Source organism: Acipenser ruthenus, chromosome 29 (genome assembly GCF_902713425.1).
Source record: "Acipenser ruthenus chromosome 29, fAciRut3.2 maternal haplotype, whole genome shotgun sequence".
Taxonomy (NCBI): domain Eukaryota; kingdom Metazoa; phylum Chordata; class Actinopteri; order Acipenseriformes; family Acipenseridae; genus Acipenser; species Acipenser ruthenus.
This window is the reverse complement of record NC_081217.1, coordinates 6,030,152-6,058,084: the sequence shown is the minus strand read 5'-3', so window position 1 is coordinate 6,058,084 and position 27,933 is coordinate 6,030,152. Positions and strand designations below refer to the sequence as shown.

The 27,933-nt window shown below is 36.9% G+C and overlaps 1 protein-coding gene across 7 annotated transcripts in view; it reads left to right on the top strand.

The window, feature by feature from the left end:
- Positions 1-2,791: 2,791 nt before the first annotated feature.
- The window catches only part of LOC117431482 (myelin transcription factor 1-like), a 30,438-nt gene continuing 5,296 nt past the window's right edge, over positions 2,792-27,933 (top strand). For 2 of the 7 annotated variants that reach the window (XM_059004131.1, XM_034052427.3), the window contains exons 1-22: positions 2,792-2,906; positions 13,430-13,527; positions 16,085-16,139; positions 16,809-16,839; positions 17,876-17,938; positions 18,339-18,580; positions 18,712-19,731; positions 19,946-20,080; positions 20,197-20,287; positions 20,557-20,676; positions 21,809-22,023; positions 22,290-22,501; positions 22,734-22,976; positions 23,265-23,419; positions 23,672-23,734; positions 24,079-24,147; positions 24,801-24,863; positions 25,150-25,233; positions 25,676-25,897; positions 26,777-26,868; positions 27,206-27,309; positions 27,450-27,593. In XM_059004131.1, the coding sequence (XP_058860114.1) occupies positions 2,882-2,906; positions 13,430-13,527; positions 16,085-16,139; positions 16,809-16,839; positions 17,876-17,938; positions 18,339-18,580; positions 18,712-19,731; positions 19,946-20,080; positions 20,197-20,287; positions 20,557-20,676; positions 21,809-22,023; positions 22,290-22,501; positions 22,734-22,976; positions 23,265-23,419; positions 23,672-23,734; positions 24,079-24,147; positions 24,801-24,863; positions 25,150-25,233; positions 25,676-25,897; positions 26,777-26,868; positions 27,206-27,309; positions 27,450-27,593 (3,546 nt within the window). In that variant the 5' untranslated portion in view covers positions 2,792-2,881. The other 5 variants (XM_034052454.3, XM_034052463.3, XM_059004132.1 and 2 more) reach the window with 5 other exon arrangements.

Below are 27,933 nucleotides of genomic sequence, written 5' to 3'. Positions count from 1 at the left end.
TAATGGAGGGCTTGAATCACTGAGTGCTTACCTATTCAATATTGCATTGATTTACTTTCAGTACAGCACAGAAAGTTGTCAACACAAGGGTGGGAGGGAACTTCCTTCAGATTTGTAACCATTTACAGATCTTTAAAATAATATTGCGAAGTGAAGAACAGTGCAGGCCCAGTGGTGAGTTTTGTCTAACTATATAAACACCCTCTATTACTCCTGCAATTTAATTATTGATGCTGTACCTGCAAGCCTGGCATGGCTTTGTGTTTCTACTGCAGTTAAGTAGTAACAGCACTGTGAATCACTGTGAATATCAAAGGTGTTTGACATACTCTATTAGGTCTCAGTATCATTCAATGGAGGTGAAATGTGAATCTATGTGGATCTGTCTGCTGATGTGAAATGACATTTACTGCAATCGACTATTATTATTATTAGTAGTAGTAGTAGTAGTAGCAGTAGAAGTAGCAGTAGTAGTAGTAGTAGTAGTTGTAGTAGTCATTGTAAAAGTAGTATACACAGATCACATGGACTTCAATTCAATTAACTTTTCTGTCAACTTCTATGAGTATTATATGTAGGTTTAGTGGAATATATATATATATATATATATATATATATATATATATATATATATATATATATATATATATATGGCTCTTTGAGCTAATATATATATATATATATATATATATATATATATATATATATATATATACAATGAGAACTTTAGAAATAACTCAATTAAATTTTTTGCTTGAAGAAAGGGGTTTTGGAAACTATAAGTTTATTAAATTATTTATATATAGAATTTAATAAACGTCTAGTTTCCAAAACCCTTTCCTTCCAGTAAAAAAAGTTAATTGAATTATTTCCAAAGTCCTCTTTCTTTATAGTAATTCAGTTAGCACAGTCACAGTAACTCTTCAGTAAGATTTTAATCTTAATTACCACTCGTTTACAATAAACAGATTGCTAATTAGTACTGAGGAAACTAAGGTTAGCCTTAGGCTTCAGCTCTTCCATCGTACAGCTCCAGAATGGATGCACATGGATCAAGTATCAGATACTACACACATTGCTTAGGAGTCCTTTCTGACGTCGTTCTCATGCACAACAAGGGCCCAATTCAGTGTGCTTATAGCTGGGAACAAAGCATTTTCAAAAACATAAGAATTCATGCAAGAAGCAAAAACTAATGTGGAGCAAAATGTGTTCATTGAATCAAAATAAAATTGATCCACATTTGCTTTTTCTCAGCTAATCCTGGCCCCAGGACAGGACTTACTAAGCTTGGAAAGTATGTTGTTCCTTTCTATCTTGTAACTTCAAAAGTTTGTCGTTCCTAGTACAACGTGTCCAGCTCTACAAATCCCAGCACGGGACTGGCTTGACTGGGAGGGGACAGTAAAATCACAGCCAATCACAGCCCTTCACCTCGTGACCTTGCGACCTTGTGAAACCCTGTGGCTGCTCTGCTCCAGCATATGAAAAGTCACCATTGAGGTAAATGGACTGCTGCAATAAGGCTTTGTGACTGCAGCCATGCCACCTTGGTGTTTAACTTTGTGTGATCACAGCTATGTTGAGCAGGGCCTGGTCACTATTTTAATGGAAGACCTCTCAGTGGCCCCAGCTGTGCTGTGGTAGTATACCGTGTAAGTTTAGAAGGAGGCTTAACTAAAGCCCCAGCAGGATGTTAGGGGGCTTTATGTAGTTAGAGAAGAAGTTTTTTTATTATTCAGTTTGGCTGTTTGTTCTGATTCCCTAACAATACTCTAATGCTAAGATCAGACCTTTCAGACTGAATTCCAAACAAAAAATAAAACAAATGAAACATTAACTGTAATAAAGTGTAAAGATTTTTCAGCACCCCTCCCCCACATGTCACTGCCACTTTGTGCCAATGTTTTGTCTATTATTATTATCTATTTATTTATTTAGTTATCATTTATTTGGAATATAACTCTTGTTCATTGTGTAACTTTAGCTACTGCATAACATTCCTCATTAAAAAAAGAAAAAATGTTGTATCATAACAATTATGTAAAAAATCCATACAAATATGTGTTATGTGCTGATCCTGAATCCTATACAACAAATCGAAAAGTATAATGTAATATATATTGAAGAAATACAGCTATATAAATGACAACATCCCTATTAAAATGACTACACGGAGCCTAGGAAGTCACAGGGTTCTAAAATGGCCACAAAGGACAGTGAAAAAAACAGATATAATGCTTCAGATATTATATTAATGGGACAGATATTACACCAAAGTATTTTCATCTTTAAATAAACCAACCCAAAATCGTAACTCTGACACAGTGCTAAATGTGCAAAAACAAACAAATAAAATAAATTAATGAATAAATACATGTACACTGTGTACACGGTTGGTTCTGAACATTACAACTTAGCTCACAAATGATTCAGTGGTTGTATTCATTATACAGCAAACTGTTTATTATACACCAAACGATCCCTGCATTGCACCTGTCGACTGTACCGCACGGCATTTCTATTAAACTATGCAGCGTGTTCTCTAAAAACAACCCCAAACTCTGAAGTTGGAACACAATCAACAATAGTTGGCTCCTTGCGTCGCATACATACTATAGGTCTTAAGGGTATAGGGGATGCCCTTTGTGTTCAGATTCAATGCCTATTGTTGTAGTGCACAGAGAGACAGCAGTGTCCTGATTGGCCGGCGAGCTGTCTACATTGAAATGTAATTACTTGCAGTGCTGCCTCTGATTGGACTGGCTGCGAGCCTCCGCTGGCCCGCTGGCCGATAAGTTGTATGGTTTTGGCAACAACTTTTCAGGAATGAAGTAACTTCTCAGCTGTTGATAGTGGTGGTACACGAAGAAAAGCAGGAATGAAGCTGTGTGCAAGTTTTCTCGGTTGGTAGCAGAAACTTTTCATTACTTCTTTTTTTCAGGATGTTCTGGATGGTGCCAGGTTTGCTGAACAAAATGGGAGTGCTTTGATCCGTGTAGTTAAAGGAAAGATTAAAAAGCAGAAAGTTATTGGCAGTGATTAAAGTTTTTTTTTTCTGTACATAGTGGATACAAGTACTACAACTTTTGCTGTTTTTTTTTTAATGTTTTTAGACTTTTTTTGTTTGTTTGTTTGTTTGTTTGTTTGTTTTTTGGTGGCCTGAACTAATAGAGACGTACATTTACAGTTATGAAGTTAAATTAAATACAAACGATATTGTTAGTTAGTTTGGGGTGGTGGTTTCTTCATGTTTGGTTTGTGTAGTTGTTGTTCGCCTGCTAGAAGTGATTTTAGGATAACACGTCAATTAAATCTGATTGAAGTCTGTTCTACTGTAGAAACGGGTTGTGAAATAACATTAAACATTCTTGAAAAATATATGACAGCTGGTTTAACTGGAAATAAAGTAACGTTAAAGCAACCGCTTCCATTTTGAACGATTAAATAAAGTGTTATATTTACTAAACAAAATCTGGTAACCGTAAAGAAAACTTCTCTGCTTGTTTTAAGTTGTAATGGTTTTTGTTGTTATGCAATTACTGACTAGGTTTAAATGTATTTTGCTTAAATATTTCGTTGTGTCACACCTTGTTACAGAAGTTTAGAAATATGTATGTTGTAGTTTACTTGTTAGGCGTTTAAAATATAATCATCCACAGAATTGTAGTTCAGATTTTTATCCAATCCCAGAATCGTATTCATTGCAAACATTTGCAGACAAAGACAAGTTGTGTTTCCTTGGGGATTGGGCTCTGTCCCCGACTAAGAACTATTAGGACAATGTTAGCCTGAAGGCTTATTAAAAGTTTTTTGTCTGTCAGTTTGTTCCATCTGTCAGGGGTCTCTGCTGAACAGGACTGCCCCTTCGTCAACACTTCAGCTGCTACGGTATACAATATTTATGCAGACCGCAGCCAGTCACAATATAACTACCTCACTAATTGTATAGTCTGGAACTCTGGGGTTGTCCATCTGCATCGGGGCTTTGGGAACGAAGAAGAAAGAAAAAAAAAGTTTCGCCCCAGCTGGTAACCGAAGAAGCTGATACTCATTAAATATTCAGAAACTTTTTTTTTTCTTTAGGTTTGTGTTTTACATTGCTGCACATTAGATGAAGTAAAACGAGTTAGATGGAATTGATGTTAAGAAGTTTTTCCTAAAACAACAATTTGAGATAGTGCTGTTATTGCTGTTGTTGGTAGTCGTAGTGGTATCAATGTGAGTAACACATTATTGAGTTTATTGTATTGAAGGGTGTTTAAATAAAACAGAAACAGCCATGTTATATCAGATATAGGTTACCATTATGAGTGTATTTTATACATTTATTTAATTTTTAATTCAACCCCCTTACTTTTTGCCACAATTCTAGGTCATTTTAAAAATATCACCATTTCTGTCGGATAGATAAACAAGATCACTTATACTATATGTACAAAAAGTGTTAAATCAACACAAAGGGTCAAAGTCTTTTCCCTGAAAAGCAATTTACATAAGTATAGTATGTTACAGTACTGGTAATTAGCAAACGAAAGTGTCCGTCACGGTATTGTTACTATGTTTATAACATTTTGTAGAAAATGCGGCAAATTTATGTTGTAAAGACCTTGAATAATATATCGCAAACTGAGGCTGATTAATCAAAAGCCATTTGTTGTGTTACATTGTTTGATTGTTGTGTGTAAAGCAAACTGTGTTGTTCTCGAACACTGTTTTTGTTAGTGTATGTTATAGAAAGTAAGTGTGATTCAAAACACATTTAAAAATGAGTTATTGTAAGAAGCGCGGTATTTGAATAATACAGTATATGTTTTATGTACACATATATACCCCGTTTATGTAGGTTTCTTGATTACAACACGTTAACAAATTGCATTGTTGAACACATGTGCAGTAAACAGGCAATAGTTAACAACTGCGTATATGTTTAACTGTACATACAACATAATCCCCAAAAGTCTATATAATATTGGTGCCATTTCAGAGTCATTTCATTAGTGCGCGTTATGTTACAAGCGAGTTGAATGAACCCCAAGCTGCTGTCCGCGGTATTTCAAGCACACTAGCGCGGTGCTGTCCATGGTACTGCAGACACAGCGGGCCAAAAAACTCTCCTTCCAGGGAGTTGAGATTAACAGCGACAAGAGAATGAGGAGTTACAGTTCGTGTGTCTGTTCGGGGCGACTACAACATGTAGTATATGTAGTGTACCACTGACATTTTTTTTTTTTTTAGATTTACCGTTTTACATAACCCGTCCAAAAACGCCCCTTTTCACGTTGTGTACTGTGTAGTGGCTCATGTTTAGAATACGATAGTTTTAAGCCTTATGCAGCATTGTGAAGTGAAATCTGGCTGATGCGTTGTGGACACCGGTGATTGATTTCAGCTTGGATGCATAACAATGGGAGTGTAGAAAAAATATGCCTGCTGCATTGAGATAAGAATTTTAAAAAAATGTCCTGAAAGGCGAAGGTTAGCGTGTGCATAGTCCCTGCATGCACAGTTTGGAAGCACAAGATAAAGGATGACATTTGAGGAGAATACTGTCAAATGGGTTGTAATGAATGGTTGTCATTTTCACTAATGGTTACCAAACAACAAAAGAAGTGATGCTGTGTGCAACATTTCATAATTATTCAACGTTTTTTTTTTTGGTTTTGTTTTTTGGCAGAACACAAACATTAACAATATGGTTTAAACTGGTCTTCTAATAATCATCAGTGAGGCCATTATAAACGGTATACTGTCTTTATTTAAAATTAAGTTCATTTCCAAAATGAACAGGCTTAGTACGATCTTGTTATGAAGTACAAGGGATTTGTTTAAGTTTTATTGTTTGTCTAATTGTTGCCCTCCATAAAAGTTCGTTAAACACAAATAGAAAATATTCCAGGCTTCATTATGGAAACTATTTTGAAAACACCAGCGCAGTTTCACAATTACAGTAGTTTAAACTCATTGCAAAATATTTGTTCACAATTTCAGGGGTAAAATATTTTGAACAAATTCAAATTTCCTCTAAATAGTATCTGATTAAATGCAAATGTTAGTGTTCACTACTCCCTGTTAAAACCAGAAAATAATGAAATCCACTTTAGATGTATATATGCTAACCCAGGGTATACATCAATTCCCTGGTCTCTCAAGTGTTCATTGTGAGAACTATTGGACTGTACCATGAGTAAGGACTTGCATAGGGGAGGTTTCGAATGACAGTTGTGACATATGCACCCTTTTGTGACAGGCGATCGTGGGTATGAAATATTAATCAGTCTGGATAAATTAACTACCTTCTGCTGCTCTTTGTATTCGTGGAAAGAAGTAGGCTGCAACACCCTGTTATAATTCCTTTCTTGTCTGAGTTCTCTTTAGCATTTGGTATCATCCTAATAAAGATATGCCGTACAGTAAAATCCAACTCAGTGTAAAAGATATAGAGAATCCTATGGGTTTCTGGGTATGGTATTTACACAAGAGACTGGATTGGATTTCCCACTGCTTGGTGCCATCTGACTAATGAGTATGTTTGCTATACTTTAACAGCAAGGTGCTGTTAGTGACCTGGCAAAAGAGATCACTGAGGAATCAAATATTTAATTTAACCAATACACACATGGAATCAAAGTGAGCAGCCCTAGTCCAGCCCCTGATGTAAATTTTACTACAGCTTCCGTGATGTCATAGCGAGCGAGGGGGGTGGACAATGGTTCATGAGGGAAAGGTAAGTCAATATTACGTTCTCTCGCTGACAAAGGCAAATGAAGCCATGTTTTTGCCGTGGAATAAATAACATTTAAAACCCTTTTTAAGAGACTTGCAGCTTTCGAATGGAAGGTTGTTGAATTGAATAGGCTCATTCTGCAACCAGATCTGGATATTTTGTTTTTGGATATGTATAACAGTTATTGAAGAGGCATTGGGAATATTGCGGACACATTTCTTGACTGTCAATAGAATTTTACTTCTCATACAGAAGGGAAAAAAGCAGAATTTAGAGCAGGGAGAGGCTTGAAAGGAACACCTTCTTCTTAAGGTATTCATAACGTTTCTGCCTATATGATTCGTATTATTATAATGTGTTTTACATGATGTAATAAAATCTAACGGTATTTACACGTATTTGAAAGGGTTGAATCTAACAAATATGTTTTATTTTCTAGCTGCACGTTAAACTATTGTAATCGTATGAGGCTACGGTGTTGTTTGAATATATATATATATATATATATATATATATATATATATATATATATATATATATATATATATATATATATATATATATATATATATATGCCTTTCTTTGCAAACATCCGATTGGCCTCCGGTGGGTAGCTTTAATGGACGCCAGACTGTTAATCTCTTAAAGAAATAGACTTTATATATATTTTTATCCGCTGGTTAAAAAAAACAACTTTGTGTCAGATTGGTTATAAGTATAAATACATACTGTGTTTATAAAATGTTTGAAAAATGTTGATTGTTTAAGAAACAGAAATAATTATGGGGAAGAGAAAAAAAAGGTCAGGCAATTTTCAAGTTGAATTCATTTAAGTGTTTCTCTTTAAAACAAAAGGATTTCGTCGGTATCATAAAGTCCAGTCTCGTTTGTGGAATTTCAATATGATATGCTTCATTTATTTTATATAGCATGTATATGCAAATATGGAGTGATAAGTCATTGTGTTATTACTCGACTTGATGTGTTATAAAAAAAAATGGCACGATTCTTCACATTGTGTCCGTATATATGAATAGTAGGGTATCGTATTATTACTTCGAAGTGCTCGTATTGTAAAAAGAACAATAAACAGCAATAAGAGACCACTATCCAAAAATACGACATACAGTACACTGTTTCAAAATCAACCATAGTGGTTACCTTCTGGCGTAAATGTAAAACAAATGTAGTTATATCTCAAATAATATGATGTTGTGCATTCCTGGTATTAGTTTATAGAAGAAGTTAACCTTAGTGAACTGAAATTGTGTTCAAGTATATACCGTTTTTAGTCAATATTCAATCAATTCGTGTTTTTTTTTTTTTTTTTGTTCAAAAGAAAGTGATTTGGGACTGCTATATCAATCTTTGTAGCGTTTTTCTCTCTCTCTCTCTCTTTGGTTCACCTGCTGGCATTATCAGTCCCTTCCATATGGTCGGTTTAATTAAGAGCAAACAATGGTCATAATACAGAAATGAGACGCTATGGATTGCAGGGGGGGTCATCTGCTCTATTGCACCAAGAAACAGAACAGAAATGCTCTCCTTAAATGTCAGCTAGTGTACAGAGATGGCATACATGTATTATGTAGGAGTGAGGAATACTTTCAAGCAGAAACATTTGCTCCAGATGTTATTCGTATGGGCCTCTATTGTATCTGAAACGCTATTTACTATATTATAATTGACACCTTCCATGGAGTACCTGTAACGTATCAGAGAACTGTGTTAGAAACAGGCTTTTTAATGTATTTTTAACCTATTAAAGACGTTCCGTAATGAACATGTGACAGTCAAACTAAAAAGTTAATTGTTATTTAAAACCAGGCCTTCATGGTGTAGTTTTCTGTCGGCCTCTTCTTGTTGAAAATACTACTAGCTTATGATAAGGTAGTTATCATTCAGTTGTAATTCATTATGATCAAATATAATATTAAAATACAGATAATCTGATTCACGAATGTAAACTTAATTAAAGGAACAAATGCAGAAAATAATTACAGAAGAATTCACAATGACTTTACCAAAATAACCGTCTGCAAAAACATAATGTTTTCCCAATAAGATAATTTAAAACAGCATTGTTTATGATATTTAAAAAAAAAAAACAGTGTTCATGCAAAATATGTTTTATAGGAAACCAATACCTGTTTACTGTTCCTACATATACAGCCTATTGCAGTACAATAAACACTATCGTATCCTCTACTGTTGTGCATCTTGCATCTGTATGCATCGTAGATTGTGTCAATCTCCATTTTGTTTACATTCCTTGGGCGGCAAGGCCTTGCTGGTAATTTAATAGCACATAATCTGTGCAACTAAATTTTACTGAATAAACATGACGCACAGGTTTACGGCCACAGTAAAGTAAACAGGCCTTTATTCGCGTATAACGGTGAATCCTGTAACTGTAAACTGCTACCGTTTTATCTTTACCAAAGTAACGTATCGCTCCTGTGACTGATCCAGGTGTTTGTATATTTTGAACTAGCAATAAGATCCTGAGATCTGCAGAAACGGTGCATTTGGAAATTGTGTTAAAACAAACGATTATATTAGTATGCTGCTGCTCTTCTGTTCTGATATTTACATGGATGTGGGTTTTGCCCTTGGCGTCGTGTTTTCTCCATGTAAAATGGCGTTTTTAGTTTAAACGGATTTATTTATTTGTAATTCTAATGTCGATACAATATCAAGTAAAACCATATAGATAGATTAAAGACATTATTTTAGAACTTTTGTGAAACAGTGTGATACCAGCTTATGCTGCGGCCATTCAACACTCAATATAGTTCCAAATGTGTTTAACCATTATCATTATCTGATATGAGTTTATGCGACTGTAAACATTGTGCTTTACAATTTGGCAACTTTTTTTTATCATCGTCATTATTATTATTATTATTATTATTATTATTATTATTATTATTATTATTATTATTATTATTATTATTATTATTGGTAGTATAGTAGTAGTAGTCGTAGTAGAAGAAAAATAAGTGTCCCCACCCATGTCAACCATTATTTGAAAACGTTTGTGAAAGCGATGATTTAAAACCTGATTGCCCGAGCAGTGGGAACAGGTGCCACTGGAGTCAAAGGTGAAAAATGCAATAAGCATATCGAATGAAACAGCTGGGTCAGCAGTACTGTATCTCTCTTCTTTCAAGGCACATAATAAAAACTCAATTAAATCATGCGGCCAGTCATCAATGCAAATCTCAGTAGTGTATTACATATTTAAATCTTGTAATAAACTATTTCTAAACCGTTTCTGGGCTGTTTTCCATTTTGTGTTTAAAAAAACGTTCCTGGAGAACTGGCTGAAGGACTGTGCTTGAGGCTTGGTTATGCACAAACTGAAATTCTGCCCAGCTCTACAATCTGTTTTGTCTTTTTTCTCCTCTTCACTAAAGACATTTTTTAAAAAAATGGAGTGTAGTTCTATTCTAGTTGTTATCTTATCGAAACATTTATAATTAATCACCCTTTTATTTATTTGCTTATTTTATCTATAAACGCTAAAAACCCAAAACTTTGTCTCAGCCAATGTGTTATTAACTGCACATTTATCCCCATTGCCTTCAACTATAATATTGAAGTAACAATATAATAATAATGAATAATTTACCTAATCCTTGATCAACAAAGGGTCAAATGAACACAGAAGAATCTTTTCTGTTCACAAAACTTTAATTGGATAGTGCTGCAGTGTTTTGTGTCATTGTGGTACTCCTGAATTCTGATTCTTTACAGTGCGATCCTGGCCCCCAGATGATGATCTTTGTCTCTAAAAAGGCAATATTAGCTTTCTGATTTAAACACTTAATGGAATTAACCATGAGGAAAGCTGCTTTAACAAGATGAGTCATAGACTCATAACCCAGCATTCCCAAAAGGCAGAGCAGTAATGGATGTGCAATCAAAACCCCTAAACCTAATATGTAGGTTTAATTTAGGTTTATTTTACAATAGAATTGCAGCAGGTAAGAGATACACCATAGGTTTATTTTACACTATATTATTTGAGTTCCTCAATTTCCTTTTTTATTTACAAAAGTTTAACATTTTAGATATTCATACAGTTTAATACTTCAGTGGTTGCTTTCATTGCATTTATTAACCAAGTGTGGTTTATTGCTTTTTTTAAAAGGATACACAATCTTGTTACTTTTACTTGTTTCAAACAAGAGACATTCATTGTTTGAGTTAAGAAAGATCAAATAAATATTATTTTAAAAATGTTAAATGCACATATAATGTTATATTTAGTCTAACTGTAAAAACAAATAATCAGACTTCTTGACAAAGGGCTTTTTGTTTTTATCAGATCCAATGCCTAACTTCTATTAACGTTTTATTGTATTTGTTTTTCTTAAAAGATATATACAAATATATATCATTTATGAGAATAAAAATTAAGCAATTGTATTTAACACTTTCCTTTAGGAAAACAATTTAAAATCCCACTGCAGTTCCTTAGTTTACAAGCATATGTTATTTATGTACCACAGCTAAATCATTTCTTGGTCTCTCCTCAATCCTTTGTCTTGCATCTGCTTCAGATAATGGTACTTTTTTCTGTCCCCAATCACGAAAAGTTGCACTTAAATCCTATCTAAGTAGAACTGCAGAATGCATCTGAATAGCTTTTGGATTATAATAAAGCTAAATTTTGCTGTTTAATCTGAACTACAGATCCCCCCCCCCCCCCCCCCCCCCTTAAATACAGTTCAGTTTTATAATGTTTTTGCATAGTTCTGTCGGAATCTAAAGATATTATAATATTTGTAAACTATTAATCTTTTATCGGTCCATGCATGTTTCATGAATTTAATAAAACGATCGGCACCATGTAATTAGATTCTTAAAATATAGTGTACTTGATTATATCAGTTGGCTTCAGACAGATGATTCTGCACTGTGCAAACAAGCAGTTCCTCAGATCACTGTGCTAATTTAATATACAAATCGTGTTCTTTCAACTAGCACATGTATTTTTAAATACCTACATTACCCAGAGAAGTTTAAAATAAAATATAAGTACACTGCTGACATGATGACTAACTTAGTTTCCAACAGAGGTATAAATTAAATGTGTTCAAAATGTAAAGTTTAACCTGAACCACATTCAAATAAGAACAAAAATAACTGTATTTTATTATTCCTGTTGGAAACCATCTGAAAATGTTTCTGTGAATTTAGTAAACATTATAATGTGCTGGATATTACTTAATATACCACCTTGTATTCACAATATTTGTTTGTGCTGTTGCAATTTTTCAAACTATTTTCATTTTGAAACCTTACACATTCAGTCTATGTTTAACACAAGAACACTTTTGTATGAGTTTTGATTTGTTAATATTTGAGTTTCTCCCACTGTGGCAGTCAAAGAATAGTTTAAAGGGATTGTAGAGCCAGATTATACTCACCCTTAAACTAAAAGAAAAATAAAGCGTTTGTTTGTAGCTTGCTGATTTAATTGCGCACAAACTGCTAAAGTAAGTGTACTTGCTTAATTTCAGTTAATGTTCCCATCTGTGAGGAGAACAGTCACTAGTTGTACTCCAAGAGTTTCCTGTGTTGGTTGTGAGAGGAACAGATGGATGTGCAGGAGTTTCAGAAGATTAACCAGATTGGAAGGGGGGAGGATTAGTCTACCTGTCGTTTCTCTTGGGAAAGAAAAAGACAGTTTACTTGTACAGTATAGATAAAATAGGGAAAACTCCACTATCGAATAAAAAGGAATCTTTAATGTCTGTTGTTATACAGCACAAGCCTTAAAAGCGTTTCATCAGAAGTGTACTGTTGAATGACAGTTACAGGGAAGAAGTGTTTTTTAAAGCTATTTTTTACAGTGTTGTTCCAGAAAAATATTTTGCTATATTATGTTTTTGTTTTTTTTTTACATGCAAAATGTAAATGATCAGAATTACTATGTACTTTCCCATTGGTCCTTTTCACTTGAAATATTTTATTTAAGTATACATCTGATATATTTAAAAAAAGATGCAAGAGTTAAATATTAAGAAGTTATTTTAATAATGTATGAAAACAGCAAGTACAAATAATATACAGCTGCTTGATCACAAATTGTCATACAATTGCTGATCTTGTAAGCTATGCAGTGAACTATTTTGTAGCACTAAAAGATATGGTAAAATTATTATTATTATTAGTAGTAGTAGTAGGAGGAGTGGTAGTAGTAGTAGTAGTAGTAGTAATCAATATGTTTCCATATATACTGTATTTACCACAAACTGATTCTTTTAAAACTACAATTTCATGCTACCCTTGAAATGCTTTTTCAATCAAAGTAAAGAAAATCAAGAAAATTATTTCTAAAAAAAGTATAATTGTCGTCATTTTCAGATTATCCACAGATTCAATTCTGCTTTTGTTTTTGTTTTGTTTTGTTTTGTTTTGTTTTGGTTTTTTTTGTACTCTATCCCAACCTCTCTCTATCTGTTTCTGTTTCCTGGAACTGCAAAAAACACAATCAAAAATATGAGAAGTTGATTCATTCTAATGGCAGATTGACAGAGTAACAGATGCGACACTGTGCCACTGTAAATGCACGCATTAGTTAATAGGAAGGCTTGGCATAAACTCAGATTGCTTTGAGGTTATTTGTGCACACTCAAAGCTTGACTTTTTTTGTTGTTGTTGAATCTTTTTCTTCCTGTGCTCCTCCAGAAAATGAATTTCGAGGCAGGCTCCTGAATCAGAGGTGGACGCGTGGAGAAAGGATCAGCAGTTGTGAAACAAAAAGCCTACACAGCAGACACTGCAAGGTAAGTGTCAATGCACTGGGATTTTATTTCTGTGTTCAGTGCACTTTCATACAGTCCGGTATGCAGTGTACCAGGCAGCAGAAAACAGACCCAAAGCAATAGATATTAATAGGTGGTATTAACTGAAAATGTAACAAGGTATTCCACTCCAGACTGCATATGGACCAGGATGTGTGTGTGTGCGTGTGTGTGTGTGTCTTTGTGTTTGAATTAGGCATGCTTCATTTTTGCTTCATTTAGGGACCCATCCTATTGTTTTAGAATTAGCATTGCATTAAAGTTGCACAATACAAGAATGACCTCTCTGTTTCGATAATATTATTATTATTAAAGGTTATGAAAAGTCACTTTTAATGCAGCCATGCTACTGCACACAATAGTGTCAGAGCAGCATATTCTGTTTTAATAATAGTTAAATAAGGGCTATTAAAACAGTATGCTAACGTGTACCAGTGCATAGTATTATAAAATGTATACAATACTATCTGATTAATTTGTATCTTGTAATAAAATGTTGCTATTGTTTATGATATTTTTAGTTTCAATACTGGCTGATTTTAATCATCATTTATTATCTCCAGTATATTCAACACGGCAGTTCATTTTTCAGTAATGTAGTTGCCCAACGAAACCTGTATGTTAGTGCTGCTTTTGCTTGTAAAAGTGGAATTGAATAATAGCCTCATTTATGCACATGGTGCAGTGGGTGACCTTCTGTATGAAGTCATTGCTCCTAGCCACAAATTTACATATAGCTGTCAGAATGTGATTCTGAAAACCTTCCTGTCAGTAGGAAGCACAAAGAAGGACATTATTAATAATGTACACAGAAGCCTGCAGAGACACTCACTCTCTCACTCTCTCTCTCTCTCTCTCTCTCTCTCTCTCTCTCTCTCTCTCTCTCTCTCTCTCTCTCTCTCTCTCTCTCTCTCTCCTCCAGCAAAACTGCATTCTCTTTCTTCCACCCTTTTAATGACAAAAAGATGAACATTTTTTTCACATTCACAGTTTAAATAAAAATGAAAACTAGCTTTACCAGCTTACATTATCTTTAAAAGATTAATCACCAGATTAAAATAAGGTCTGACTGTACCATTTATTTTAGATTTCAATCATATGTGTTATCTATGGTATGATTATGGAAGTAAAACATATCGCAATTGCATTTTTGTTGGCAGAATACAGTATTTACATGATGAAGTATTTATATTTACAGACCAAAACATTCAAAAGATAAATGACTAGAGATCTCCCCTTTATAGTTAATAGCACAGGCTTTAAAAAAATGACTTGTAATTCTTGCAAGTTTAAAAACCACAGTATGTGAAGTACAGCACATTTTCTTTTCATGGACCATATTTATTTTGCTACTGTGTTTTTAATATTTTAAACTGATGTACTCTTAAATTTAAATTTAACGAGCCCTGCTCATTTAATGCATGCAACTTTTCATTCCACAAACTTTAAAGAGAATTAGATTGCTTCACAAAGCCCATACTGCCTACAAAGCCTGCTTGTTGTCCATGTTCACATTTAACTAAATTGATCAAAAGTCCTATTTGAAGTGAGTGCACTGCACCTGTACACAGAATCACTCAGAGCAGAACTGAACACACAGCACTTTTATGTGGCTTTCCTTTTAAAATAATTTATCTGCAGGAAGTGGCAATTGCCAAGGCAGCGCTGCCTAAATCAGCTATGTCCCTGCCAGCTTCACTCCAAACATGAACAAAACCTCTAAGTGCATGGCTTGAGATGAACGTGAGGTCCCTAGTAATCAAAACTAATAGCCTTATTGTGTAAAAAGCCTCAGAAAGCTTCGAGTGTGGTATATTTAAAAGCATAATAAATGGAAGTGAGGCGTTCGGTGACACCTGCTCCTTTGTGCATAAATGTAAGCTCCTGCTCTGCCGAGACCCCATGCTTGAAATTAGGCATTACAGTAATTGTGTTTTCTATTACACAAAGAGTGAGAGGGTATTAATAAAGGGTGCGCACGAGACTGAACATACCGTGTCGTATGAGAGCACTTTTAATGTTCAGGTGCAATAAATTATGTAGGCGCCCGGATATCTCTATAAAACACGCACTATAAACACGACTTTTATTTTTTATGCAAATCGAGTGCTGTCCTTTTTCAAGGTGATTAATCTTACAGTGCAATCTTTCAAAAAACAAACGCAGTGCTTGCACAGCAAAGGCTGTTCGTGTACAGTATTGAACATTTCAGAAGCACTTCAGAAGCATGATATTTATAGTATTTGAATAAAACCGTTGAAATGGGACGCTATTACTATTTGGGTTTGAGGATGACAAAATACAGAGTCATATAATGTGACACATGATGTGATACTGTTTGTAATATGCCTTGCCTTGCAGTTCTCTTATATCTTCTTTTGATATTGCTCGATGGCAATTTTACAGTTTAGTAAAGAATGAAAAGTTCATTGAGCAGTCATATCCTATTGTGTTTTTAACTGTGCCAGTATTAGGCTATAGCCGTTTTGAATCTGCTAGTTCTCAAAAGAAATTCTGTTTGTTTTTTTGTTTGCTACAGATGAACCTAGACAGTGATGACAAGAGAACACGCACACGATCAAAGGGAATTAGAGGTGAGTTAGCATGTCTTTAAAACAGAAAGAAAATATTGATGCAATTCACATTATAGTGTATGGAGTGCTTTAGAAGTCTACTACCAGTATAATGTTAATATATCTTATCAGGGTTATCAGGGTTACTTGCAGGACTGGTGTCTGGTGAAATAATACAGATGTCCAGAAGTTGTGCTTAAAGTCAGGTTTTTACAATAAAACAGTAATTTATAATATGTGTATTTAGTGGTATTTTATTATTTAAAAAACAAAGTATGCTGAGCAATACACATCTTGAATCTCGTTATTTTGCAAAGCTTGAGAATATAGAGAGAAAATGTTTTTTGGTAGTGGTGTTTTTTTTTCAACATTTAATTCTGAATTTAATATGTACTCTTGCAGGAAGAAAAATACCATTTATCATTTCACCCAGCGGAATAATACATTCCATTCAGAGATTGTAATAAAGCTTACAGTTTAATCGAAATGCATTTGGCTGATTCAGCAATACCCTCTTTTCTTTTTTGCAAGCAAGCTGCTTAACATACAGTTTATTTTCCCTTCAGATTTACAGTGTTGCTTTGTTGGGGTAGGGAGCTGTTTTTAAGCTGCTGACTGATGGTCTGCTGAGTTCTGAATCTCTATTGATTTCTGCATTAATTTACTGTTTCTTTTTTTTTCATCTCTCAGTGCCTGTAGAACTCATAGGACAAGAATTAAGGTAAGGAACTTATATCTGAATCTACTGACACATTTACACACATTGTATACAGCCACTTGGCTCCTCTTTAAGTCTGACACTTGAATGTACAGGGTACCCATTAAGAGATAAAAAAACACACACACACACATCCATATTCAAATACTATTTTATTTTACAATCAGTGCCAGTCAATCAGCTTTATATTCAAATGTAGTTTTTAATTAAGTCTTCCAAAGAGAGCTGAGATCATTCTAATGTAGAATTTACATGTGAATCAGCTTTTGTTATAAATAATATTGCCTTGTATACCATCATATTTCAGCCTGAGAAAAGAAACGCTATGATTCACTAGGAATGCTTCACAAGGCTTTGAGTCACAACAATGAGAGCATGTTGTTCTGAATTGATCACAAATAGCCATTAGCTGGGTCACAGGCTTTCTGGTCTCATTTTATAAGACTATGATAGATAATGTTGATATATTTAGCGGTTTATTAACACTACAAGCCCTAGGAAGAAGGACAAGTTTTCAGAATCACTAACAGTTATTCGGAGCAGTCCCTGTCTGTCCTTGATTAGCAAGCTTAGCACTGATTCTGTTTTGTAAATATTTGCAAAGGATACAGACGCGAGTGCAGTTGTCTCGTAGCTAACTCCATTTTGTGCTCCCTTCTACACAGAACAGTTCATGCAGAAAGTAACATAAAAGGTCCAGTGTGTTAAATGTGTAGGTTAAGATTTAATTTCATAGCACTGGAAGCACTTTACACCTCATGAAACTGAAATAGCACTATGGTGATTAGTAATGACTGCTGTTCAAAATCCTTTTTTTTTTTTTTTTTGCATTTCCAGTATACTGCATCCCATTTCTCTTAGTTAATCTGCTTATTCTGCCACTATTATTATGCATAGCCTTCATGAAGGCTCTGTATTCCCATGGCAGTTCTCAAGCTACAGGACTGACCTCCCTTGTGTGTATGTGCGTAATAGCGTTGCAGTGCTCTAATAAATGAGATGAACTCATTTAAACTGGCTTCTTTCTGGCTTCTCTCAGCTGCCCCACCCTTGGATGCAATGGCTCAGGTCATGTCAGTGGAAAATATGCAAGACACAGAAGGTAGGGTCAAATAAATAAATAAATAAATAAATATCTACCTATATATACATATATATTATTGATTATTTTTAATAGTACTTTTGCAGAACAAAACTTTTTTTTTTAAATCAATAGAAATTACAGGTGCACTGACGGATTCAGAATTGGGTGGGGCAAAGCAGGGACTTCCCTTTTGGGTGACTACTGTCACTTCTGAATAACCCCGCCCACTTCTGATCTGGCCCTGCTCAATTCCAAATCCTGCTTAAAACTGTTATGTTAATTTTACTCTGTAGAAAAACGCTTCCCAATGAATTAATCTACAGTGTACAGGACACACAACACAATTGTTTTTTAAAAAAAGAAAAACTCATTACCAGACTTAAAACCGCTCTTTACAAACGCCTCAATCGAACTCTAGTTTACAGAGTTGCCCGTTGGCCAAGAAAAGGAAACACCAGGATGTAGACTCAGATCAGCCTTCATCAAAAAGGAAGTCCCACCCCCTGAGGTTGGCTTTGGATGAGGGGTACAATGTGGACAGCGACGGTAGTGACGAATCAGAGGTCAGGGAAGATTCCTCAGCCGACGAATCACAGGAGGCCTTGGAGGACGAGCACGAGGAAGAAGATGACAAAGAAGAGAGCGAAGAGGCAGCACGAGGTAGATCACTAGACACTGTTCATTATAGTCATAGAAATCAAAGTAGTAAAATTACATTGTATACATACCGGTATATCGTGCATACATACACCTTTGAACTGACTTGAATGTTCTCTCCTTCTACACAAAAGAATGCATGGCAGCAGAATCATCCAATGCTGGACAATCTCAAGAGGAAGACTCGCCCGAGGCACCCGTTAGTAATCAAAGGGAAGACTACACATGCTATCATGAAATGGTGGCCAGTTCCCTTCTCAACCTGGGTCAAATTGCAGAAAACACAGTGGAAACAACAGAGGAATCTCTGCTCACAGCTGGAATGGACGTAGTATGTGAAACAGAGAACATTGATAGGTGCAGCGAGGTGGAAACACAGGCCGAAACAGTGGTTCATGAAGATGATGATGAAGAGGATGACGAAGAAGATGCTACAGAAATTAGGGAGGCGACAGAAGAAGCCCAGAACTTGATCAGGACAGTAGAAATACATCAGGAACCAGAGGAGGAGGAGGAGGAGGAGGAAGAGGAGGAGGAGGAGGAGGAAGAAGAAGAAGATGAAGATGAGGATGTGGAGGCCAGCGAGGCTTGTATGACACAGAAAGACAACACAGATCACCAGTACTTCAGTGGGGGCTTCACGAGGTTCAGAACAGTAGAGCATGAGGCAGACGGTCCATCATCAGAAATCCAGTGCGAGGAGACACTTGGAGAAGAAGATGAAGAGGAGGAGGATGAAGAGGAGGAGGAGGAGGAGGAGGAGGAGGAGGAGGAGGAAGTTACAGATGCTCAGGGATCTCACGCAGAAACAGAAACTGAACTGGAGCTCCAGTCCCAGCTCGAGGACTCCTGTCCGAAGACCACATCCTCGGTGGTGATCGAGGTCCGATCGGAAGAGTCTGACAAAGACGACGAGGATAACGACGACGATGACACTCTTTCTCAGAAGTCGGCCGTCACGGATGAGTCTGAGATATATGACATGACGAGAGGGAACCTCGGTCTTCTAGAGCAGGCCATTGCGCTAAAGGCTGAGCAGGTGAAGATGATGCGGGAAGCAGGCAGGATGCCAGGGGAACAACTTCGCTATTTCCACATAGAGGACAGGCAAGGAAAGCCTATGGATTCTATGAGAAAGAATTACTTTAATAAAGGTAAAAGATTAGCTTATTCTTTTATTCATTATTATTTATTAATTATCAAATCACACATCCACTGAACTTGTAGCGTCATTTTCACTCCAATCGCATAAATAATTAAACTACTTTCAAGGCAAGATTTGAAAATAATAAACATATAACAATTCTTGCGTGTCATTTGCATCATGTATAATTATGCTTTATTTTCATTTCTCTTAAATGCTAATAGACCCCTCAAGGTCTGAGAAGAGAGAGATTAAGTGCCCGACCCCAGGGTGTGATGGGACTGGTCATGTGACTGGATTGTACCCTCACCATCGCAGTCTGTCCGGCTGCCCACACAAAGACAGGATACCACCAGAGAGTGAGTGTTGTTCTCCACTCAAAGAAAACAAAACCATTGTGTATTTATATGCTGTCATTAGCACTGGAACACCCTGAATAAGGTCTAATGTTACCTTGTCTTTCTCTTTTGTTCAGTCCTGGCGATGCACGAGAATGTTCTCAAGTGTCCCACGGCAGGGTGCACGGGGCAGGGTCACGTCAACAGCAACCGCAACACTCACAGGAGGTATGACCATGTAAAACCTTGATGCTCGCTTCAGGCAGTCAAACCTGTAGCATTAACATATGCACTTTACCTTGGCAGAATTAATGGCACCTGACACTGATAAACCATTTGGCTTTTACGAATCGCCTCGACCAGACTTCATCATTGCTGATTATTTGTGCTGATCCACCGAATGCAGTCTAATTCTGAGCAAATCTTTGTAAAGCAGTTGCCACGCTTGTTCTAGACAGGTGACATGCTAAGATTGCTTTGTTTCTGTCTCTCTCAAGCTTGTCCGGATGTCCTATTGCCGCAGCTGAAAAACTGTCTAAAACCCATGAGAAACAGCCAATCCCTCAGCATGCCTCTGAGCTCCCTAAAGGCAGCCCTAATTCAGACAGAGTACTCAGGTAGGTGTAATGAAAACTTAAAAGTGCAAATGCATGTTCATTCACATTGTATATTTCCAAATGTTTGGATTCCTATATGCACAATTCAGTATATATATATATATATTTGGTTACGTCTCAGCAGATTATATTGTGGCTAAAACATAAACTACCAACACTTGCAGGAGACTATCATTGTTAGTAATAACAGAAAAAGTACCTTGTGGTGTTGAATGTTCAATCAAGCAAAATATTAGGACAATAACACATCATGCCAATTTAACGCCCAATTTATGTCACGCTACTTTAGTTTCAGTCAGTGTTATTATTCCTCTGGATTACACCTCTTTTTACTATCTCTGTCCTATTACCCCATCGTGATCCAATTATTATTGACTGCAAACTGTACTGAATACATTAGGTTCTTCATCTTTTAATTACATTTCGTACATGCTAATTGTGTTAGTTCTGTTATTAGAATACAACTAATTAGATTATTTAAGGCAACTACTTTGTTACGACTGTATAAAGCATAAGGGTTTAAAATATAACATTACTGTTATGCAAATCACCACGGTTTTCAAACAAACAGGAGCAATCTGATTTCCTTTTTTTAATTAAATGTATTAAAGCTGTACAGAAATACCACAAGTGATCAGCTACCCGAATCCTTTGACATCTGTTGTATATTCCACTATTGTACTCAAAATGACATCTATGTTTAACAACTGTGCCCACCCTCTGAAACCATCTAGTTTTAATGCTCAATATCAGTGGTTTAAATAAAGACGGATTCCTCATTTCTGAAAGTATCCGTGCTGCTCTTTTATGACCTTTCCACATTGCATTTGAAAACATGAAGCTCGCCTCTAGCTTGATAAGAGCAGTACTGTTTGAATGTGAATTTGCTTTTTCTCATCAATATTCTCTTCTCAGGCTTTGTCACAGGGTTCCCAAGGCAAACTGATGACAATATAACTGAGTTGTCAAAGAAAACAGAAGAGATTGTTTTTCATTATCTTGTCCACCAGAGCCTTAAACTCCCAGTACTGCAAAATGAAATGTTTCCTCGACACAAGTTTCATGACAGGTTTTAATCCTGGAAGTATTGCACATAGATGTATTTATTCCTGTCTCTCTCTCTCTACCCCAGGCCTATGTGCTTTGTAAAGCAATTAGAGATTCCTCAGTTTGGCAGCTACAGACCCAATGTTCAACCTGCAACCCCTCGTGCCAACCTGGCTAAGGAACTTGAGAAGTACTCCAAGGTCTCTTTCGATTATGCAAGTTTTGATGTTCAGGTCTTTGGCAAACGTATGCTTGCCCCAAAGATTGCGACCACTGAAATCTCACCAAAAGCCTTTAAATGTAAGTATAACAGCTTTACTGCCCTTTTATTTGAATATGTAATTCTTTTGATTCAAATGATAAACCTTTAGAACGACTGGCAATACTTTATTTGAATCATCAGTTATTAATAACGAATTATAATGATGCCAGTGGAATTCCACAAAAGGGCTACTCATTTCCGAAAAACGTTCATTTTGTACAGTGATTGCATGTGTATTGAAATAGCAGCTGGGCTGTAACTGATAACGATTTCACTTAAACGTGTTTTCTCTCCCCCTCCTCAGCTAAACCATTCCCCAAGGCGTCCTCCCCAAGCCACAGCCTGTCTGGTAGTTATGCGAAGAGCACCACCTCCTCTTCCTCCTCCAGCGGCTACGACTACTCCCACGACGCAGAGGCGGCGCACATGGCCGCCACCGCCATCCTGAACCTGTCCACACGCTGCTGGGAAATGCCTGAGAATCTCAGCACAAAACAGCAGGACCTCGCCAGCAAGGTGGGGAAGCTTCCCATCCCAATATAACTCATTGACCTGTACACCTTTAGATGGTGCTGTTATACCACAAGCCTCTCTGGTTAGTTTTTTTTTTTTAAGTGCTGCTTTTGTATAAAAACATTCACACTTACCTAATGTTTTTTAGTCACTTTAGCAGATTACGCAGCACATAAAACATCATACCAATTGTTCTGAGCTCTGCTGACTGTTGTTTCTCCTTTGTTCTGTTTAGAGCATGGACATCGAGGTGGATGAGAACGGCACCCTGGACCTCAGCATGAAAAAGCACAGTAAGAGCTTGTCGTGCCTGAGCCCGGGGGTCAGATCACCAGAGCAGTCCCAGAACCAGAGCTGCAGCCCCAGCAGCAGTGCGATGACCTCACCACAGTCCAGCCACGCCTCCAAACAGGAGGAGTGGGAGGGGCCTATCGACTACACCAAACCCAACAGGCAGCGCGAGGAGGACTTAGAGGAGGTCAGTCTATTCAAGTTCATACAGGTGACCCTGAGGATCCATTTATCCAATCAAAAGAGCCATGCATCTAAATACCATTGGATCATTTAAATAGAGCCATTTGTGTACCAAGGTTATGAAAAGCTGTGAGTCTCTAAATTACATTTTAGTCTTTAAAAGCATGTATAGAACAGTCCTACCCACCTACCCCTGCCCCCCTTGTCTCTTAAGAGGAATTTTACAAATAATTATGGAGACAATGAATTCAATGAGCATAATCTCAATGGTCCCACCATTCTCTTTAACCAGATGGAGCCCGCAGCCCACTCGTTCGTCTCCTCAGAACCGGAGGACTGTGAAATGATCCAAGAGAGCTTGGAAGACAGGAAGTACCCGGGAGAGGTCACCACAACAAGCTTCAAAATGAAATACCAGAGCAAGGACAGCAAGAAGGAACTTCTATTGTAAGCACATCTCAACGAGCTAACATTGTACGAGCTCATGGGTTCACAAGGTTACGACAGTATTGGTATCGATACTGGGAGTGATTAGACAAGACTTACTTTGTCTTGTGCTGTAGGAACCATATGTATAGGAACCACATGACAGAGAACATCAAACCTGTCCTAAAGACCCCTCCATCCTACATAAAGCAAATTTAATATCCCTTTTTTAGAGGCACATCTATTTGATCTATTCTTTATCTTTTTAAACAGGTGCCCAACCCCTGGTTGTGATGGCAGTGGTCACATCACTGGAAACTATGCATCACACCGCAGGTGCGTACACTGTGTCAGTGCCCTATTTATTTCTACTGGCTTCAGTCTTTTTATAATGAAAAATGAAAGTCTCCTTTTCTTTGAGCCTGAAAGGCTGTAGCGAGCAAGCGAGAACCTATTTATACACTTGAAACTCTCCACATAAACCAATGAATACATATCAAATTGCCTTCTACAGTACAAGCCTGCAGTCTAAGCTGGTACTGCAGGTGTTTAACTACACCCGCTCCCCTCCTCACACCTTGTCTGTTTCTGAGCACACTCCCTGATAAATGCTCTGGTCTCTGGCTTACTTGCTGTCTCCTTTTGGCTCACGTGGAGATTCTGTCTCTCTTCTGTTCCAGCCTGTCTGGTTGTCCTCTTGCTGACAAGAGTCTCAGATCCCTCATGGCTGCCCATTCTGCCGAGCTCAAGTATGTGTGCCCTTAACTAATCTTCTCACTTACTTCTATAATCTTTAACACGTTAGCCCTTTCACTACCAAAGTCAGACCCTCACAAATGAAAAAAAAACTACAAATAAATACAAAAGGCTTTTATAAAATTCAATTGAACTGGGCCTGTACCATTATAAACCTACAACATGTCTGCTCTGTGTGTAGTGCAAGGGTTAAATCGTTTTATTGTTAACTGTTGGTCAAATCTTGCATCTTGTTAAAACCTCCTGCTGCAGAAACTACTTTTCCTTATGCTATTTCTGCTTATACTGTGAACACTATACCTGCCAAGACATACTGTATGGTTTGATTTGTATTAAGTAAAACAAAATGTATATTTAAATTTACCACTTAAAAATAAACCTATATTATAATTAGTGGTATAGAAATATTATACATACATAATGAACCCCACTTGTTACATAAACATAATATGTGTATTTTTAAAGTAGGCTAAAATTCACATTGTTGCTCTTTTGGTTTGATATTGCTATGAAGCACAGAAGTACATTTGTTAACTTAATGATACTATGCAGATGCCTTCTGTCAGAAAGGAATGCCTTTTAGATGGTCCCTTATCAGCAGTTTTTACTGCATACCTGTACTGAGTTTAGGAACATCTTTCAACAGGTGCCCAACTCCAGGCTGTGACGGTTCCGGTCATATCACAGGGAACTACTCATCCCACAGAAGGTAGGTATTAAATATTTTACCATTATCATCATTACTCGCTTTTACTTTAATACATATATATATATTGGATGGCTTTAGATAGATAGACAGATAGATAGATAGACAGACAGCTTTAGCTACAGATACATGTAGACACACACATGCATTACCGTACGTTTTTTTTCCAGTACCGCATTCTATTCTTTTTCCAGTTTTGCTATCACTTCTAGCCAGTGTTTCATCCCGTGTTTAAATTGTAAAAGGCATTTCCCTCTTTTTTTTATAAGCTCATACTTTCTATTTTCAGTTTGTCTGGCTGCCCCCGTGCCAAGAAAGGTGGAATAAAAACAACTCCTACCAAGGACGACAAGGAGGATCCCGAGCTCTTAAAGTTCGTACTGCAAACAAAATGACGCTCATGGGTTTTTTTTGGTGATAGAACTGCTTAGCATCTCTTACCCCACTACACTGAGAATCAAACAAAACAGCCCAATTTTTGATGATACGAATCCCTCTTAGAACACAAACTCCTTTTTACTATTTCTATAATACTATATAACATTATTGTAACTGATAAATCTTAACCATTATAGCACCATTGTAGGTTCCTGGGGTGCCCAGGCACCCCAGAGTTATATATTGTAATTAATAACAGAGGAAACAGAATAGCAACGTACGAGGATTTGAAGGATTAAAAGTTGACAACATTTCAGATCCGTTCTGAAGTTGTTGTGTCTGTTTGTCTGCTGCTTTGAATATTACCAGCTTAGACTTACCATTAACTTGGCCCACTACTTGCTTGAATTAACCCAAGGACTGCTTTTTCCGCATAGATGCCCAGTTCCAGGATGTGACGGCTTGGGTCACATCAGCGGGAAGTACGCCTCCCACCGCAGTGCCTCCGGCTGCCCATTGGCTGCCCGCAGACAGAAGGAAGGGCTTCTCAACGGCGCTCCCTTTCCCTGGAAATCCCTCCGAACAGAAGGACCAGCCTGCCCAACGCCAGGGTGCGACGGCTCAGGTCACGCTAATGGCAGCTTCCTTACACACCGAAGGTAGGGAGCTGAAAGCATCTACCCTGGCAAAAAAAGGATTTAGCATGAGATAGCAGCCATACAGGCATACAGCTCTGGAAAAAAGATTTGCATCACCCTATAGAATGAACTAATTCTGCATCATAAAGTCGAATGAAACCTGCTGAATAATGTTACATTAGCATATTGAATTGCATACAGCTTTGTAGTTTCTTTAATTGCATGATGTTAAATAAACGATCTAAATTATGTTCACTTATTATTTTATTTTTTTCATCATGTCTCAATCCAAAAATTGTAGGTGATGACAAACTTTTGGTCATAGCTGTAAGTGCAGTTGGTAAAATGATATTGGTTACAGTACCAGCAAAAGCACACTGCAGAGAGAAATGACAGTGAACGACTTGATCCAGTGTTACACATTGGCTGTCTGAACTGCCATCTCTGTTGAATCTCCTTATTTGAATTGTGTCACTGTGGCTTTTGCTCTGTTTCAGGTTTTCATTATATTGTTCTGAATATTTGCATTAATTACCTTTTTTATATACGATAGATAAAAGCAAACAACACTCAAGTTTGCAATATTGAAGCACATACAGGCGTTAATTTAGCTTACTCATCCTTTAGTAATTGCCCAAATGTTTAAACTAAACATGTACTGCTTACTAAATTGCAAGATTGTTCCAGCAACTCCGGTTAGTTTAACAACATAATATTGCTTAAGCCATTAGATAATTATTTTATCACTGTCAATACATTTCTACATTTAAACAGTACATTTTACTGCAGTGGGAGTTCAGAATTTCAAAAACATGTGTTAGCACCTGTAGCAGCCCTGGACACTATAGTCCAATGGATGTGATGCAGTGCAATTGAACCTGTGTATCTCTTTGTCTGCAGTCTCTCAGGCTGTCCCAGGGCCTCTTTTGCTATAAAGAAGACAAAGTTCCCAGGGGATGAATATCTCACCACAAAATTCAGGGCCAGTGACGGTAAGATTGCATTTTCATTTAACACGACACAATACAAAATGTAAATTGCGCCTTCATGAACAAAGCATCCGTGACCATTTCAAATTGAAACCTTTAAACAAAGGACCCTGCAGAGCAGTACACAAGACCTCTAAAACCAAATATCTGGTTTGAAAAAGCTGTAAACAAGCTGCATCAGACCTTACCTTCCGGTCTGAGCCAGGAGGAATCCTAGCTGTAACATTGCCAATCACTTCTGAGCCTCAATAACTTTTCCTTTACGGATCAGCCAACATTGTCTTCGTTTAGCATCCAATTGAATTTAGGTACTTAACGAATGTATTTATTTCCCTTCCAGTTCTCGACAATGATGAAGACATTAAACAGTTAAACAAGGAGATCAGCGAGCTCAACGAATCCAACACTGAGATGGAAGCGGACATGGTCAATCTGCAGACGCAGGTAGGTTTGATTCATCTATAACACTATACATTGTGAGGCAAACTTTAACAAGAAACCCAGTAGATAAACGTTTCGGCTAATGGCTCCATAAGGGTTCTTCCCAGGAACGTCTTATCATTTTCTGTTTGTATGACGTTTAGATTTCCTCAATGGAAAAGAATCTGAAGAACATCGAAGATGAGAACAAAATCATTGAGGAGCAGAATGAGGCTTTGTTTATGGAGCTGTCAGGCCTGAGTCAGGCCCTCGTTCGCAGCCTGGCCAACATTCGCCTTCCACACATGGTAAGTTAAACCACTTCCATCTTAACTCCAGAAACAGACATTATTTCACGGCAGCTCACAATAACAGCTCAGTGACTGCACCACTAGGTGTAGTTACAGTGCAAATACTGCACCAAAAGCATTACCAGCTACTTATTTGCAATTGAACATGTAGCTAAATAGCAACAACACTGTAACTAAATGTGCGGTCACAGTGCAATTGCAGGGTTTGCCACTTAACATAAAGCATTACCAAACTGTGTTAATTAACAGCGTACCAACCTGAGGTTAAATTCTGTATTGGTGATTTCGCATGGAAGGCAGTGCCACTTGGTGGCTGAATAATATATTTCTACAAAAG